Source organism: Populus euphratica, unplaced genomic scaffold (assembly GCF_000495115.2).
Source record: "Populus euphratica unplaced genomic scaffold, PopEup_1.0 scaffold153.1, whole genome shotgun sequence".
Lineage (NCBI taxonomy): Eukaryota > Viridiplantae > Streptophyta > Magnoliopsida > Malpighiales > Salicaceae > Populus > Populus euphratica.
The window spans coordinates 275326-291246 of record NW_011499953.1 but is presented as its reverse complement, the minus strand read 5'-3'; the positions used below and the strand labels follow the sequence as shown (position 1 = coordinate 291246).

At 31.9% G+C, this 15921-nt stretch overlaps 3 protein-coding genes across 5 annotated transcripts in view; 2 read left to right on the top strand and 1 right to left on the bottom strand.

Moving 5' to 3' along the window:
- The window catches only part of LOC105138142 (thioredoxin-like), a 26781-nt gene that overhangs the window by 10483 nt on the left and 377 nt on the right, over positions 1-15921 (bottom strand). Inside the window, exons 2-3 of the mRNA XM_011044151.1 lie at positions 15836-15919; positions 15162-15669 (exon numbers count right to left, since the gene is read on the bottom strand). Of these exons, the coding sequence (XP_011042453.1) occupies positions 15356-15669; positions 15836-15919 (398 nt within the window). The 3' untranslated portion in view covers positions 15162-15355. Of the gene's footprint in view, positions 15670-15835; positions 15920-15921 lie in introns of the transcript that reaches the window.
- LOC105138145 (E3 ubiquitin-protein ligase At3g02290-like) lies at positions 962-3593 on the top strand. The gene is made up of 5 exons (XM_011044156.1): positions 962-1139; positions 1297-1443; positions 1819-2257; positions 2369-2478; positions 2574-3593. The coding sequence occupies exons 2-5, from the start codon at positions 1372-1374 to the stop codon at positions 2601-2603; spliced, it is 651 nt and encodes a 216-aa protein (XP_011042458.1). The 5' UTR covers positions 962-1139; positions 1297-1371; the 3' UTR covers positions 2604-3593.
- Positions 7557-12230, top strand: LOC105138146 (AT-rich interactive domain-containing protein 2-like). Of its 3 annotated transcripts, none has more exons than XM_011044159.1 (3): positions 7557-9115; positions 10663-11571; positions 11629-12230. In XM_011044159.1, exons 1-2 carry the CDS (start codon positions 8123-8125, stop codon positions 11569-11571), a joined length of 1902 nt encoding a protein of 633 aa, XP_011042461.1. In that variant the 5' UTR covers positions 7557-8122; the 3' UTR covers positions 11629-12230. The 3 variants fall into 3 exon arrangements, with proteins under 3 accessions (XP_011042461.1, XP_011042460.1, XP_011042459.1); XM_011044158.1 differs by having other exon boundaries at positions 10663-11574; positions 11632-12230; XM_011044157.1 differs by having other exon boundaries at positions 10663-12230.

The window sequence follows — 15921 nt, the reverse complement described above, 5'->3', positions numbered from 1 at the left end:
TCCTGCTGATATCTAGATTCTGAAATATTCATTTTGAAGGCTTGCCCCATATTTGAGGTTGAAGATGATAAAAAAAACTGTTCTTTCCTGGTTTATCAAAATCCCTCGTTTCGACACGCACAATGCAGTTGACTGCAACCAATGTAATAGTTATGGAAAAGGAAAACCTTGTTTTTTTCTTCTCTTTTTCAAGGACTAAAAATCTGATCTAATGCTAATTTGGCAGACATGGGAACATCAGCATTTAGATGGCTATTAGCTTGCAGGAAAAACTTGGTTTCTTTTCATCTGTGTTTAGCTAATCAGCAAAGTCCAGCAGTTGAGATTTCAACAATCTTCGCTTGCAATTTTAGATTAAGGTTGTGGGAGACTTCCAACGTCACGTAATCTAAAGTCCATTAAACCTTCGATCAAGCCCATATAGGTTAAATAATTATCTACAAATCCCATATGATTAAGTGTGATGCATTTTTAAATCTATAATTTAAACAAAACACACATTACACGACAAAAAGCAATATATAGGTTAAATATTTTATTGCCTAAGTTTAAGTTCAAGATGCTATTGAACTTAAGACTAATTTTAACGTATAAAGTGAGAATCCATGATTATATTACAAGTAAGTCAAAATGATTTATATGTAAACAAAGGATTGTCAGATTCTCACGAAAGAGAAAATTCAAAGAAGTTGAAGAACGAGAGTTGCACCTAACTATTTGGTTTTCGAAGATGTGAAATGTGAAAGAGAAATACAAAAGGCATTTTAATTGGTAAGGCGTCCAAAAATCAAAGCGAGTAGAGTTCCACACCGTTTACCAAGAGCGTTAGACCAAATCCCACCATCAACCTCTATTTTTTCTTATTCTACGCAATTAATTATATAATGACTTAAAAAAATGATATTCTCCCGTATAAACAGGTTAATGATACTAAGTATTTATTTATTTATTTTAAATTTATTTTAAAAAGATAATAATGTGCTTGTTTTTCAGTGAAAGTCGTTCTCGGACGCGAAAGTACAGCCCCTCTTCCTCCCTGCCAAAAAAGAAAATCATTTCCGTAAACCCGTTGGCTTGCCTCAAGACAAGCCACCGTAATTCCAATTCATAAACTTCTCTTTTTCAATCCAGTGATTCAGGTAAACTGCCTGAGCTCAAAGAGCTACAGATTGTGTGAATCAAATACTTTCTGATTCGGTGATTTTGATTTTGTTTAGGGTTTTGGAGAATATTATTGTTAAGTTATTTGTTACTATTATTATTGCGATGTCTGTATTTGTTGATTGTGGAAAACAGTGTTGGTGATTGGAGGATAAAGGGAGAAGAGAATCATACGATGATGATGAAGCAGTGGAGGAGATAGAAAATATTATGGGAGGTTGTTGCTGTGGTTCCGCTAAAGGAGCTGCTGATCAATTTAATAACGCACCGCCTTTTTATTATGTTAGTTCAATATCCATCCCTTGCCTTTCCTTCATTTTTGTCAAATTGAAAACTGATGCCGATGCCATGGGTTAAGTAGGCTACTCGTAGCGAATGACTGGTTAACTGTTGCTGTTAAGGTTCAATTTGCGTAGGATATTAGATAATTAATGAGATATCGTTAGGGATGTCATTTGCTTTTAATCTTCAGGAAATTACGTTATTAATTTATTGGAATTGACTGTTCTTGTTGTGCTTCATGTGAGATCGGTTATAGATAGATATTCATGTTGCTGATTGTCAATTGGATAGTACTTGCCAGATTTTGCTTGTATACTAGACTCAGTTCCAGGTTTACTATTTTCTTATATTGATCGCAACTCGTTTACTCTGCAGTACCCCAGAACACCAGAAGAGCAAGTCTCATTGTCATCACACCATGCACCGGGGTCTGTCCTCCAATCCACCGGGCTTTTGGTTGATACAAACCTGGACACGTCAGTGCCTGATGCCTATATTCCACCTCCTGCACCTATCCCATTTGATGCGGCTGTAGGACGTCCTCAAACCCCGGGAAGGTTGAGAGAGGTTCCTGGTGACAAGAACCATGGAGCTTTGCAGACCACAACTTCCGCTTCTGGACAAGAAAACACTGCCTTGAATACTCGGGAAACTTTGGCTAAGTGTGAAGATGCGAAGGACTTAGACTGCAAAGTGCAAATCAATTCAGAACCTGGTTCGGCGAAGGAGTTAGAAATTGAGCTTTCAAAGCCAGTTGAGCCTCTTGTTTCAGCAACAGAGGAGGAGGAGGAGGATTGTCCTATCTGTCTGGAAGGTATAATGCCCTTACTAAATTCTTTCTTTAATCATATGCTTGTGGCTTATGGCAGTGAAATTGCTTCTACTATTTGGCTGTTTTAGCTGCACCCTACTTTCTCTTGTGCAGAGTATGATTTAGAGAATCCAAAACTTACCACAAAATGCGAGCATCACTTTCATCTTTCGTGCATTCTTGAATGGATGGAAAGAAGTGAAAGTTGTCCTGTTTGCGACAAGGTTTGCCCAACTATATTTTGATCATTTGTTTTTATGGGATTTTCTTAATATGCATGATATCCACATGGTTCCTTGTTTTTTTTTTCACATTGCAGGAAATGATATTTGACCCTCCTATTGATTAGTAGCTGTGCAGAAAATTTGTTGAAGGTCAACTTTTCTTAGCTGTTTCATATCAAGTTTGCAAAGCAGAAGTTACAAATGCACAAGAGTTTTTAGTTTTTCTTTTCTGTGCCCGCTATTTGGTGGTTGCCATAGATTTGGCTGTAGCTATTTCCTTTTCTTTTCTTTGAAGAGTCGGTCCTTCCTTGAATGCCATGTTGTTGCATCCTCTCTTTGTCAAACCTTAAAAATCTTAAAGGAAATGAGGGTGAAAAAAAGTTTGGGGCGGTGAGGAAGAAGATGAGAAGAGAGGATAGAGGCTGTCCAACACCCTACTGATGTCCATCACTTGGTGGTTATAATAGAACAGCAGGTGGGCTCTTTCTTTCCTTCTCCTTCTCCTTGTCCTGGTATAGCTTTACTGCAATTCATGCTCTGAAATACTCATAGCAGTTGCGCTTTCCTTTTCCTTCTACCAATTAAAATGGTCTGTAAATCGTACATAGTTGTTTTTGTCTTAAGTTCATCTGTTTGTGAGTTTGATTGATAGTGGGGGAATTGATCGGTGTGAGGAAAGTTGGGGAAGGATCAAAAGAAGGGCCTTTTGTTTAGATGATTCATGTAAATAACACGTAGTCTAATATACACTTCAAGGTTTGATTTTGTCTATTCGCTGATCAATCATTTTTTAGTCCTAGGTTTTGTGCTGATTACTATTGTTCTGACTGTTTCAAGAGGGTGTATCTATACAAACTTTACTCGTATTCATTGGCTGATTGAGATTAGCAACAGGATCTGCTAGTTTTTATGGATACTGGAACTTGTGATGATGGTGCAGGTCACTTGTGGGTACAGGTAAAGTTAAGAGCATGTTTCTAATAGTGAAGCCAGAAGTACTTGCCCTTCAGAAAATTTATGTTAGGTTTTCTAGTTTAATTTTGTTTAGTCATCAAATGGTTGTGAATCTACCACGATTTTAACTTAATTTTGATTTTTACTCTATTTAAATCCTAGCATTGAATTTTGCTTCTTCTTCTTTTTCATCGTTTAGAATCAACTAGGCCGCCGCCTTTCTATCTAACGCATTATGCTTTCTTTCTAATCAAGAAGAAACGGAAAGTTTACTGTATTGTTAGCTGGCGAAATGGTGTGAATATTCTTGTAGATGCGTTGGAAAGCAACCTTCATGATATGCTTTCGGACGTTTTTCTTTTTGATGGTATACACTTTCTGGGTTTTTTCCCCTTAAATAGTACTGCTGGCAAAAATAGTTTGTAATATAGTTCGGTAAGTTGCAATTCAATTGATTAAAACTCTCTAAAATGTGTTTTTGATGGTCTTGGATATGCCATCACTCTCCATGCAATCTTTCAGGGTTTTTACCTCCATTAATTTTGACATGTTAATTTTGCAATAGATACATGTTTTTGTATCTCTAGTTTTTGAACCTTTTTTTTATCAAGTGGGAATTTCTGTATATGAAAAATTAGAAAAATAATATAGTTTGGTAAGTTGCGCAATCAAGTTTTGTCATTCCCAATAGTATAATTCAATTGGTCAAAATCCTTTTAAATGTGTCTTTAAAAGTCTCCCGGGATTGTTACCTCCATTAATTTACAGGTTAATTTAACAATTGATCTATGCATGTCTTCTATTCCTTTCTTTCCCTTTATACATGAACATATTTTGTTATCCAACCACTTATTTTAATTATAATTATTCAACAACACAAAACAAAACAAGTAAATATTATCATAATTATAAAACTCAATTTAGAAGTTGACTTAGAGCAAGGATAAGGTCACAAATTAAAAATCAAATTGAGATGATCTTAAATTTTTTTAAATGATCAAAATGATATTATTTCAATAAAAATTTTTTTTAAAAAAATCGACAGAATAAGAGTCAATTTTGACTAGGACCTTGAGTTGATCAGGTCACAAGTTAACGTGATTTTTAACTAGATTAGATTAAACCATTCCTATTTTTTCTTCTACCAAACTAGTCCAAGCTCCTAATCGGTTAAATCTTGGGGTAACTAGTTGAAATGATTTTCAAGTTTTATAACTAAGACTAACTAGAATTGTTAGGCTCTGATATTAACTAACACAATCAAAAAATAACACAAGAAAAATAATAAATACAAGAACACAAGTTTTTTGTTTTCAAAAAGGTATTCATATAAAATCTTTATTTTAAAATTTTATTACTATATATTTTCTCAAAGTAATCTACCGAAACATAAATTAAATAGCTCTAAAAAAGATATTAACAAATAATTATAGTTATTATTCAATTTTTTAAAATAAATAGAAAAACTTTCATTGATTTCAAAATAACAATAAGACACACAAAAAAGGAGCATTTCCTTTGTTTGATCTAAAATAGGAGAGAAGCAAATCAAAGTTTTATATTTTTTAGAATAAAAAATGACCTTATTTGCCAAGTTCAATCACAAAAATGAGATGACAATGGAACACTCCTTTCATTTTCACATTATTTCTTTTTATTAAATATTATGTCAATTATTACTTTTAAATTAATACACTCACAATTCGTATTTCTTCATATGAAGAATGATGAAGTTAAAGAACAGCTACTTAAAATCTAATTTAGATTTGGAGGGTGGTATTAAAACTAAAATATATAAAAAAAATTAATTTAATTAATTTCTTTTAATTAAAGATAATGCTCCTTTATCTGAAGAAGTTTATGATTAAAAAAGAAGTATAGATGAATGTTGAAAGGATAATGTAAAATGACGAAGAAGAGAAATGATAAATGTTGATCCATTGTTTATTATTAACAAAAAAAAAAATAGTGAATGAATGTGAATTTAAATTTGTAAATTATAAGTGAAAAAAATATTCAGAAATAAGAATTATTTTACACTAATCTATAAAAAGATTCCAAGGAATTAAAATTCTTTTAGGTATTCATCCACCATGTGTAAAAAAAAAAAAATTATAAGTGAAAAAAGTATACTTTGAACCCTTTAAATTGATCAAATCTCATGTTTAGAACTATATTCAGTATCATTAATTAAATTTTAAATGAAATTTAATCTCTAAAAATCATAAAAAATAAATCAAAGTGAAGTGAAAAACAAAGTGTCATATGATAAAGGCTTGAATGCAAACCAATATTCAATTAAAAAATAATACATGATATTAATAAAAGATGAATGATATATGAAAAGGGGCATGAAAAACTATATAAATAAAAATATATACAAGAACATAGAAATATAAATAATAAATAATAAACATGTACTAATTAGTTTTCAAACATAAAATATGTACAAAAGCACATTCAGCTTCTCACAATAAAAATAAAACAATCAAAACTAGGCCTTAATAATCTCCACTAGAGTTATCATTAGGTCACGAGAGACATTTCAATAAAATATTATATAAAAAAAGTAAAAATAAAAAAAATAAGTTTTTATCTAGTTTCATGGTTAATAGTAATTCTAACTAGTTTAAATTAAACTGTATTATACACTAATATTTTATCTAAACTAAATAATTATATTTATTTGTAGGTAAAACTTTATATGATAGTAATCTAAAATTTAAATTTAATAATAAAATCAAATCCCTACTTTTTAGATTATAGAATTTAAGATGATAGTAAACAAAGACTCGAGTTCTAAATAATTACTTTTGATTATCTAATTTACATTAACCCATCATCAATTAACTATTTAACCAAGCATAATAATCATAAATAACTATAAATATTTTAACTAATTTAATTAATATAAATAAGCATAACCAAATGTGAAAAGAAAATCATGAATACATTATTAATTTATCCAAAATAACATGCACGTCAATATATATTTGTAATTAAAAAATTATCAAAATAAATTATAAAATAAAATTATTCAAACAATAAATAGATGATATACGGATTAAAATTGATCTTTACGAGTCGTCAGAATTGACTGGAACGGAAAGAAAATTGCTAAAAAAAGAAACAACCTTTATGTGTGGACTACACGCACTGATTAATAGGTCAGCTTATGAAGCTTTGTTGCACGCGCCCAGGGTAGGGAGATGTGCAGACCACTCTGCAGGGAGCCCAATTTGTTCTTTTTTCTATTGGTGTGGGTGGTGTCAACCACCTTCACCGGAGCTGGGGGATCAGAGATCGGAGGTTATGACTGTTTTTACTATATTGTTGTTATTTATTTTCTTTTTTTTGTGATAGAGTTTTTTGTTAATTTATTTTGCAAGAGTATTTCTTTTTCAATGTATCTCTTTTCTAATTTTTTTAAATAACCGCTTTAATTTGATATCTTATTTAACATGTTGATTATTGCTAAAAGCATTAATTCATATAGAATCCAGAAATTTAAAAAACATAATAAATAAAATTAAGAATGAAGCATCCATGATAAAGATCAAGTTTTTCGAGTAAAATTTAAAATCAATCAGATTCAATAATTGTCAAACTCTAAAATCTCATGGATGGGAAGTGCTTTTTGTGATGGTACTGACCTCTAGCACAAAAAAAATAAAAAATATATATATACCCTAAAATAATTTTTTAATAATAAATAAAACAGTAAAAAAACCAAAAAAACTCTAATATCAAGGCCTAGTTTTTTTCCACTAAATAATTTTATTATTGCAATTTACAGTAAAATATATCTATTACTATAATAAAAAACAGCAGGCGGTTTAAAGTATATGATAATGGTAATGTTAATTACATCCAGCGCTTCAAAGGATAGGTGTCATAAAGAAAGAAAGCTCATTGAACCCAATTTTTTTATCTTTGCTACCTTATATATATATATATATATGAAAAGCGCAATACTCTTTGTTAATTGTGTGATAATAAAAATATATGTCATTTTAACAAATTACTAGTATTTATCCCTTCCACAAAATATTGGCAAAGAAAAGAAAAAGGGTTTATTTTTATTGGATTTTGCTTTAATTTGTTTCCAAGTTTAGATTTTTTTTACCTTAATTACCATTCCTTTCTTGATACTAATCTTAATTATCATCCACCCAAATAATAAAATCTCTTTGTCTGTTCAATTAGATCCCAAATGTCCAAAACTTTCCAATTGGATTAGTGTGTGCTGGCAGCCACTGGTCATTTTTATCTTCGTACTCTCCGAACCTCGATCTTCTTGTCCCCTTTCCAACTTTGTTGTGCTGGACATATTTGGTTGCTTTGAAAGAAAAAAACTCAGAACAGGAAATCCTATTCAAGACCAAGAAATGAGGTAATATCTTGAAAAACAGGGTAGAGTTATGGTTGCCTTACACCTGCTCTTGTCCTGTAATATTTTTTATCATGTTCAAGATTTATGTCTACTTTTAGTTCTCTTATCAGATTTGTGTCTCTTAAATTCTTGTTTTGTTGTCTGCACTAACTTATGAAAACAGAGCAAATAAAAAGAGAGTTTTGTTGCTATCTTTTTTATGGATTTTTTTTTCTTTTGTTGATTTTTGATTTACGAGGTTTAAGGAGGAGATAGAAATAAAAAGAAAAAAGAAAAAAGAATCAGGTTCATGGCAGGATGGTTAATTTTAAAAATGGGTCTGCTTTAGATTGTCCTGATGATATTATTTATAGATACAAGGGTGGTGGTGGTTGTCCAGATATTAATCATCCTATGAAGGATGAGATTAAGGAGTGTATTGTTGTTGATGATTCCGATGAGGATGATTGTGATTGTGAGGATAAAGTAGTATGCTTGTTTGATGAAGTGGTTTCGATTTTTTTGAATGAGGCTGCAGATGGAGGGTGTATTAGGCCTATTCCAGCATTGCTCGGTGATGGGCAATCGTTAGATTTGTTCAAACTCTTTGGGGTTGTGAGAAAGAGAGGCGGGTTTGATTTGGTAAATGGTTTTTGGAGCTTTGTGGCTAAAGAATTAGGGTTGGATCTTCAATTTTCTCCCTCTGTTAAATTGATTTATATTAAGTATTTGTATGAGTTGGAAAAATGTATGAAGATTTGTAGCGATGAGAAGTTAAGAAAGGAGATGCATCAATGTGATGGGAATTTGAGTATTTCGTTGTTGGAGCTAGAGATGCAGTTTAGAAGTTTGTTATCGCTTAGATGTGATAGAAAGCAGGGGGATGGTAAATTTGCTTCACTAGGATATAAGGTAAATGGCAGGTACATTGAAACGGACACTGGGAAGAGAAAAAAAGGTTTGTTAGGCACCAAAGATGTACATCGAATACACAATGATGTTGAAGATAGGAATGGTGATGATGATGAAAAGTTTCATGGTGGAAAGGAGAATTACAGTAATGATAGTGATGATGATGTTGTGATCTTGGATCCAAGTATTGCTAAGAAAGAATTCAATTCCCGCAAGAGAAAACGAGAATCTCTAACAAGAATGCTTAACTGGGTAATTCAAATTGCAAAATGTCCTGATGATCCTTCTATTCGAGTAATTCATAGAGGTGATGAGTTATGGTCCCAAGCAATAAGGGCACGAGAAGCTCTCTTGCAAAGAAGGCATGTCAATCCTAACATCGAACAATCGCTCGTGCAGGTAAATTCTATACTTAAGACGTAGTTTCTATTTTTTTCACTGTTTTAAATACTAATATATATTCAGGCTCACTCAAATCTCCATGCAAGGTTTTTTATTTTTGAATAGATTATTGACCGATTGCTAATTTTAAAATGCACAAGATAATTGTTATGGATATGTTCGCAATGAACATGGTACAAGAATTTCTATTCAAATGTTATATTTCTTCATCAAATTTGTACCGGGTTTGAAAAATACACTTGACTTATTTTTCATAGTTTTCACATGTAAATTCTTGACAATTTTCAAGATGGAAAACATTAGTTTCCAAACTAAAATTAAAAACATATAATTTCACCCCCTTTATACACGTGCTTTAATGGATATAAAATTACCAGATTGTTTTTCTATATATGTTTAGTTGATATTGTAAATTTAATATTTTCTATAAAAATTTAATAATTTTTGAAGAGTTAATTAGATTTTTTTTTCTTTGATAAATTTTTAGTTGAGTAAAAATAAAAATTAATATGCTAAGATTTCATTTAAATTATCATAAATGCAAAACATTAAGATGAATACGATAGAATATTCTTGCATTTTTCTACAGAGAAAATAATTATAATGCAGACAGTTTTTATTTTCTTGATAGAAACTTTATTTCTTTTGTTTTTTATTTTTTTTAGCATATGAATGCATCTTGCAATTTTCTTTTGAAAAAAGAAAACTTGAAATTAAGAAGAAAACTAGAATGAAATCTCTTCTAATTAATATTAATGATGTTAGCCCACATCTGCTACGTTGTTAGCTCCCCTAATGGTCTTGTCATTTTAGGCCTTGCACTTGGCTTATAGGCTTGGTGATTTTCGTTGGTAATATATGCCTATTAGGGGCAGAGATTGCACCTAATCCTTATAACTATTTTACACATTCGACTCCTAATCAATATGAGATATTGACATCATCACAAATCTAATGTTACAGAAAGGTCACATGGTAGCTAGATGGGCCCAAGCACTAGAGAGTACCTCCGAGGAAGGAACCTTTGTTTTGCAGGATCTCAAAGCTTAAAAGCCCATCCTCTTCAAACTACCACGTGACCTCTCAACAAAATTAGATATCATGATGTAAGTCAACATCTCAATGACTATTATCCCGGTCAAGATGCATAAGCTAAAATTCCCTATAAGATGTCATTTTTTATAGTAACTTTATAGCAACCTTTCCAGATAATTTAAACCTGAAGCTTTTTCTGTTCTCTGCTGTTGATATTGGGCTAAATCACTTGATAGCCTGTGATAGATCATTATATTTTAATGCACTTGGGCATTTATCAGAGACAAATACAAATGGCCAACTAATGGCCTTGTGAAGTTATTTGATTTTCCTGTCTCCCTGAACTATTATTGCAATGATTCAATATGCAATGTATTTTTTTTTTTTGTTCTAAACTATCTCAACAGGGCAATAATTGTGAAGATTTATGTCATGCTTGTTGTGGTTCATTGGAAAATTCCAATTGGAAGTTCTTTTGTAGCTAAATGATTTTACTTGTTTTCGTATAGGTATGCAATATGAACTTACAGAACAATCAAAAGATGCATCCATCCATGTTTGAGGATGTTAGTTTTCTAAGTGAGCAGTCTGCCGAGAGGTCAAGATGCAGCAAGCGGCTTCCTGCTATAGTGAAACCTCATTTATGCTATTGTTGTAATTCATGTTCAGCCCATCAAAGTAAATCAGCAAGTCTTCTCAAGTGTGAGAACGCCTGTAAGGAGCAAGAACTTGTCATTGATGATTTATCATCCAAGCACACAACGCTCATTGGATCTGGGGATAAGCATGTCCGTAGGCATGTGGCTGTGGGTCCTCTCTTCCAAGCTGAAGTCCCTGAGTGGACTGGTGTGGTTTCTGAGAGTGCCTCTAAATGGCTGGGCACACGACTATGGCCTTTGGAATGTGAAAACCATAATGCTCCAGTTGTAATGGATACAATCGGAAAGGGAGGGATCAGTCTATGTGGTTGTCAGCTTCCAGGTTCAGTTGGATGTGTTAGATTTCATATTGCTGAAAAAAGAATGAAATTGAAGCTCGAACTGGGTCCTTTGTTCTATCATTGGCGGTTTGATCACATGGGTGAAGAAGTTTCACTTAGATGGACCCCTGAAGAAGAAAAGATATTCAAGGATATGGTCAGGTTTAACCCTCAATCTGCAGGCAAGTGCTTTTGGGACAACAAACGTAAGTATTTTCCTAGAAAGACCAGGGAAGAATTGATAAGCTATTACTTCAATGCATATCTTGTTCAGCGCAGAAGTTATCAGAACCGTGTAACTCCAAAATATATTGATAGTGATGATGATGAAACAAAGTTTGGATCTCTGAGTTATGCTTATGGTCATGAAGCACTCACGGTTCCTGGTGCCAGCATGTTGATCTGTTCTGAGAATAAACAATGCACCGATTTCACATAGACAGGAATTCAGGTTCAGAACAGTGTCTCTGATCAGAAAATTGAATCCCTTTCCATAACACCACAACGTAACTCAATGCACCCAACAATTTGATTGGACCAGGTAGTCCAGATGCAGATGTGAACACTACTACTGCAGGCAGAGTTTTCTTGATAAAATGGGAAGAAAGAAATTGCATGATATGCTGAAAGTTCCCTCACGCTACTTCTCGAGTAACTCGAATTATGCATTTGTGTACATCGATTTTCAGGAGCCGCGTTACTATTTAAAACGGCAGCATTATCTAGACCATCATCCCATACCCGCTACTGTATCTGGGATGAAGTAAATTTTAGGAACGAAAGAGAGTTGCAGATAGTCGTGTGGCTTTTTTTTTTCTTTATTTTTTTTGTGTGTTCAAAATGTTGTATATGGTTGCATGCCTGCCCGTGTGAATTCTTTAAACCATTGTTCAAGGTTTTGGTGGACGTCGCAGTGGTTGTCTCTGCGAAGGTAACTTTCCTTCTCCCACTACGTACCGTTTCCCAGACCCTTACCCTTTCGATGATGTTAAATATTCCCGGAGTGGTTGCGTGTATTACTGGCAGTTTGAGGATCGATGTTCATAGAAAGTTGTACCATCTCACAATCTGATCTCAAAGATGTCTCTTTGTTTATAACTGATGGCATCAGATTTAACTAACCTTTATGTTTTTGCCAGCTTCCTTTCGCAGCGGAATTTGTTGGTGACATGGTTTTGAAAGCTATCCAAGAGATACCTATTGAAAAATAAAAAAGGGGGATGATTTGGTGTAATAAGAGAAAATACCTGTTGTTATCAATACTAGAAAATTGGAAAAAATATCAAAATATATCGGAAAAAAATATTTTATTACTGTTTATCAATGGAAATTGCACTGAAGAATTTTTGTTAATAATTTCTAACAGAAAAGACAATGAAATAAAAAAGAAAAAAAAATATTAGTCAGCAATTTTATTGGTATTGTTGACTTGATGAAAATTCTGTAGGTGATTTTAAAAGCATTTAAAACCTGACAATCTTTTTTTCTCTCCCCCCACTTCTTATTCTTATTAGATTTCAGTCTAAACTCTGACCTTATTTTTTCAAATTTTAGAAGCCTCTCTCTAAAGTCTGTCCACTCAACTAGCTTATGCTGACCTAATCTTACTATATTGATTTTATTTTTTGTCAAGTTTCACTCCACCAAATAAACAAATCCATTCATTTATGTTTAAAGTTAATTTATTGAAATTTGTTTGTAGTTATTATAATTTTTTTATTTGTTTAAGTGTTTTGGTTGTTTTATAATGATAATTTTATTATATTAATATGTGGATTGTATTTTAGAGTTTGTTTGGGATTTAAAGAATATTGATATAAGTTGTTGCTTGATGAAATTAAGTGTGATTTTATGACTTGGATGTTTTAGAATTGAAAAAATGATGGGTAATATAATGGGTACTAATTATTTTGTTATCAATTTTATGATTAAGTTAGAAATTTAAAGAAAAATGATTTCTTGTAGGATTAATAATAATTAAATGTATTAATTTAGATGGAATAAGTTTGAATTGAATAAATGATAGATAATTAATAAGTAATTAGTAACCATTAGGGAATTAATTGGTTTTATTATTTATTGATGATACTATGATATGAAAATTGTGATGATGATATTTATAAAGATAGTTATGGTAATAATATTATCAATAATAATTGTTATTATAATGATAATATTAGTAATGATAATAATTATGATGTGATAACTAGCTATTGTAATAATAGGGTAGTGACAATAACTACTGACGTCAACAATGAGATGATAATTATTATTTTGATGGTGAAGGAATAGTAAAGTTATGATGAGATAATGATAAAATGATGATTAAATTGATAAAAATATAGGAGTTATGGTGGTGAGGTGATGATAATGATTAGGGGTAGTGGTAATGAGATGGTTTTTATTAATTTCATAGTGAATGTATAATAAAGTTATGATGAGATGTTAGCAAAATGATAATTGTAATGATAAAGAAAATGATGGTGGTGGTGTAGTTAATAATGGTGTGATAATAATTATTGTTGAAATGATTAAATAATGATATATTGTGAGTTAATAGATTAATTATGATTTATTTTTAATAAATAATTAAATTTATATTTGATATTATATTTTAGTTTTGAATTATGTTCATTGTTCTCTTGTAAGTACCTGGATGATTCAACCACTAAGAATAATGCATTAAATATTTTTTTTTATAAAACTCATTTCAGGCAAAAGGATAGTAGAATGGAAGGAAGATCTCTCCATATAAATATTTTTTCTTGTCTCGTGATGTTATTTGTTTTTACTAATATATTTTAATGTATTGTTCTTTTTAGAAAAAAATATTTGCATATGGAATTATATATATCTCATTGTTAGGCACCATCTATATGATTATATATATCTTATTATTGTGCAATATTTATATAATTTTGCTATTTAAATCTTTTAATTGTGAAAACCCACAACTCTGTGTAAATTTAGTATTATTTAGGTGTAAAGCTCCTTATAGGTCTTGAATTTTTGTTGTGAATATGAGTTTTCTGGGAGCAATTATTAGATAAAAGACTGTAGCCAAAAAAAAAAACTGATGGAATTGCCAGCAAAATATTCTTTTCAATCCCGACGGAATATTTTTTTCGGCAATTCTATCAATATTTTACAATGTCAATGAAAGTGTCGACGATCAAAGAAAACCCAACAAAAAAGTTTCTGACGATATTATTTCATTGCATATTCTGTCAGCATTTTTCAATGCGGACAGAATCTTCACAGACAATTTTAATTCTGTATTGTATGTTTTTACAGGCTCTCCCATGATTTGAACTTCGGATGGTAACATGGAGAGAGAACAAATTTATTACCTTTTATGAGTCAAGTCTCCAAGATTCTCATATGGGTTTTGAATTTTTTTTAAACAAAGTTGCTAAAGCAATACGCTTTAGTATAGGGTTTCTCCAAAAGAAAATTTAAGTCATGAGGTGGTTTCTTGAGCACCAGCAAGAAATTATTAGTTAAACCAAGTTATATTTTCTTGTAGAATTCGCTGAAGAAAGAACAGTTAAAACAAGAAGAAGGTGGGCACTCATGTAATTTCTCATATATTTTCTTCAAAGCATCCAAAGACCAAATATTCCCAACAATCAATATTAGCATTATGTAAAACTATAGACCGATTGGCCACACCACCACCAGCTCATCAAGATCTTTCGGCAAGCATTTCATTTTTAAATTCAGTATATAGTATCATAGGTTAGTTTTGAAATTTTCAGTTTCCTTGACAGTAGAAGACACAAGAACTCACACCAATCTCATACCATATATTTTTCTGTACGTGGATCATGTGAAATAATTAAAAAAAATCAATTTGGTCATCTTGATTTCCTTAGCTTAAGAAAATCAAACCAAATCAAAACTGAAATTTTAAAAATTTTAAAATTAACTGAAGTAGTCAAATAATCGAACCACATGAACCCAAATGCATCGTCAGTTTTCAGTTCCCAATGCATTTCGCACACAACAACCAAACTTCAGGAGGGATGAAAAGAAGGATAAGCCAATACTTCTCATATTAATCTACACTAACCAAGAACAAGCTACCAAACATGCATTCAGCTACGTAAGACAAGACACATATAGTTACTAATATTTTCTGAAGGTAACATAAAAATACAGCAGCATCTGGAGATGGAGCACTAGCAGCTAAATAGTTTATTGGCAGCAAGTGCTTGTTTCACTTACAAGAATTTATCAATAGTGGTGGTTAAGGTAGTTTTGGGAACAGCACCGATAATCGCCTCTTTCTTCTCACCATTTTTAAAGATGATAACAGTGGGAATGCTTCGAATCCCATATTGGGTTGCAATGGAAGGGCAATCATCAGTGTTAACTTTGTAACATTTGAGCTTACCAGTATATTGCCTGGCCAGTTCATCGATTATAGGGTGAATCATCCGGCACGGACCACACCATGGGGCCCAGAATTCAACTAGCACAGGGGATTCCGATTCAAGCACCACTGACTTCCATGTTGCATCCGTTACAGAAGCCACTGCAGTTCCATTTTCAATTCAATAATTTTAGTAACAAACCCTTGAATTATGACTTTTTCAATTTCTATATCTACAATTTTATTTATCCAAAAGAAAACTTTTTTTTGTTAAATTACAATTCCTTCCAAAACAAAGTCGAAAAAAGAAATCTACGATCCAGATGACCTTCGACAGCAGTCTCCTGCGCCTCACAAACAATCCTTCCACCACGAGAGAGTCTGGAACTGGTGAGAGTGACGAACGATCCAGAA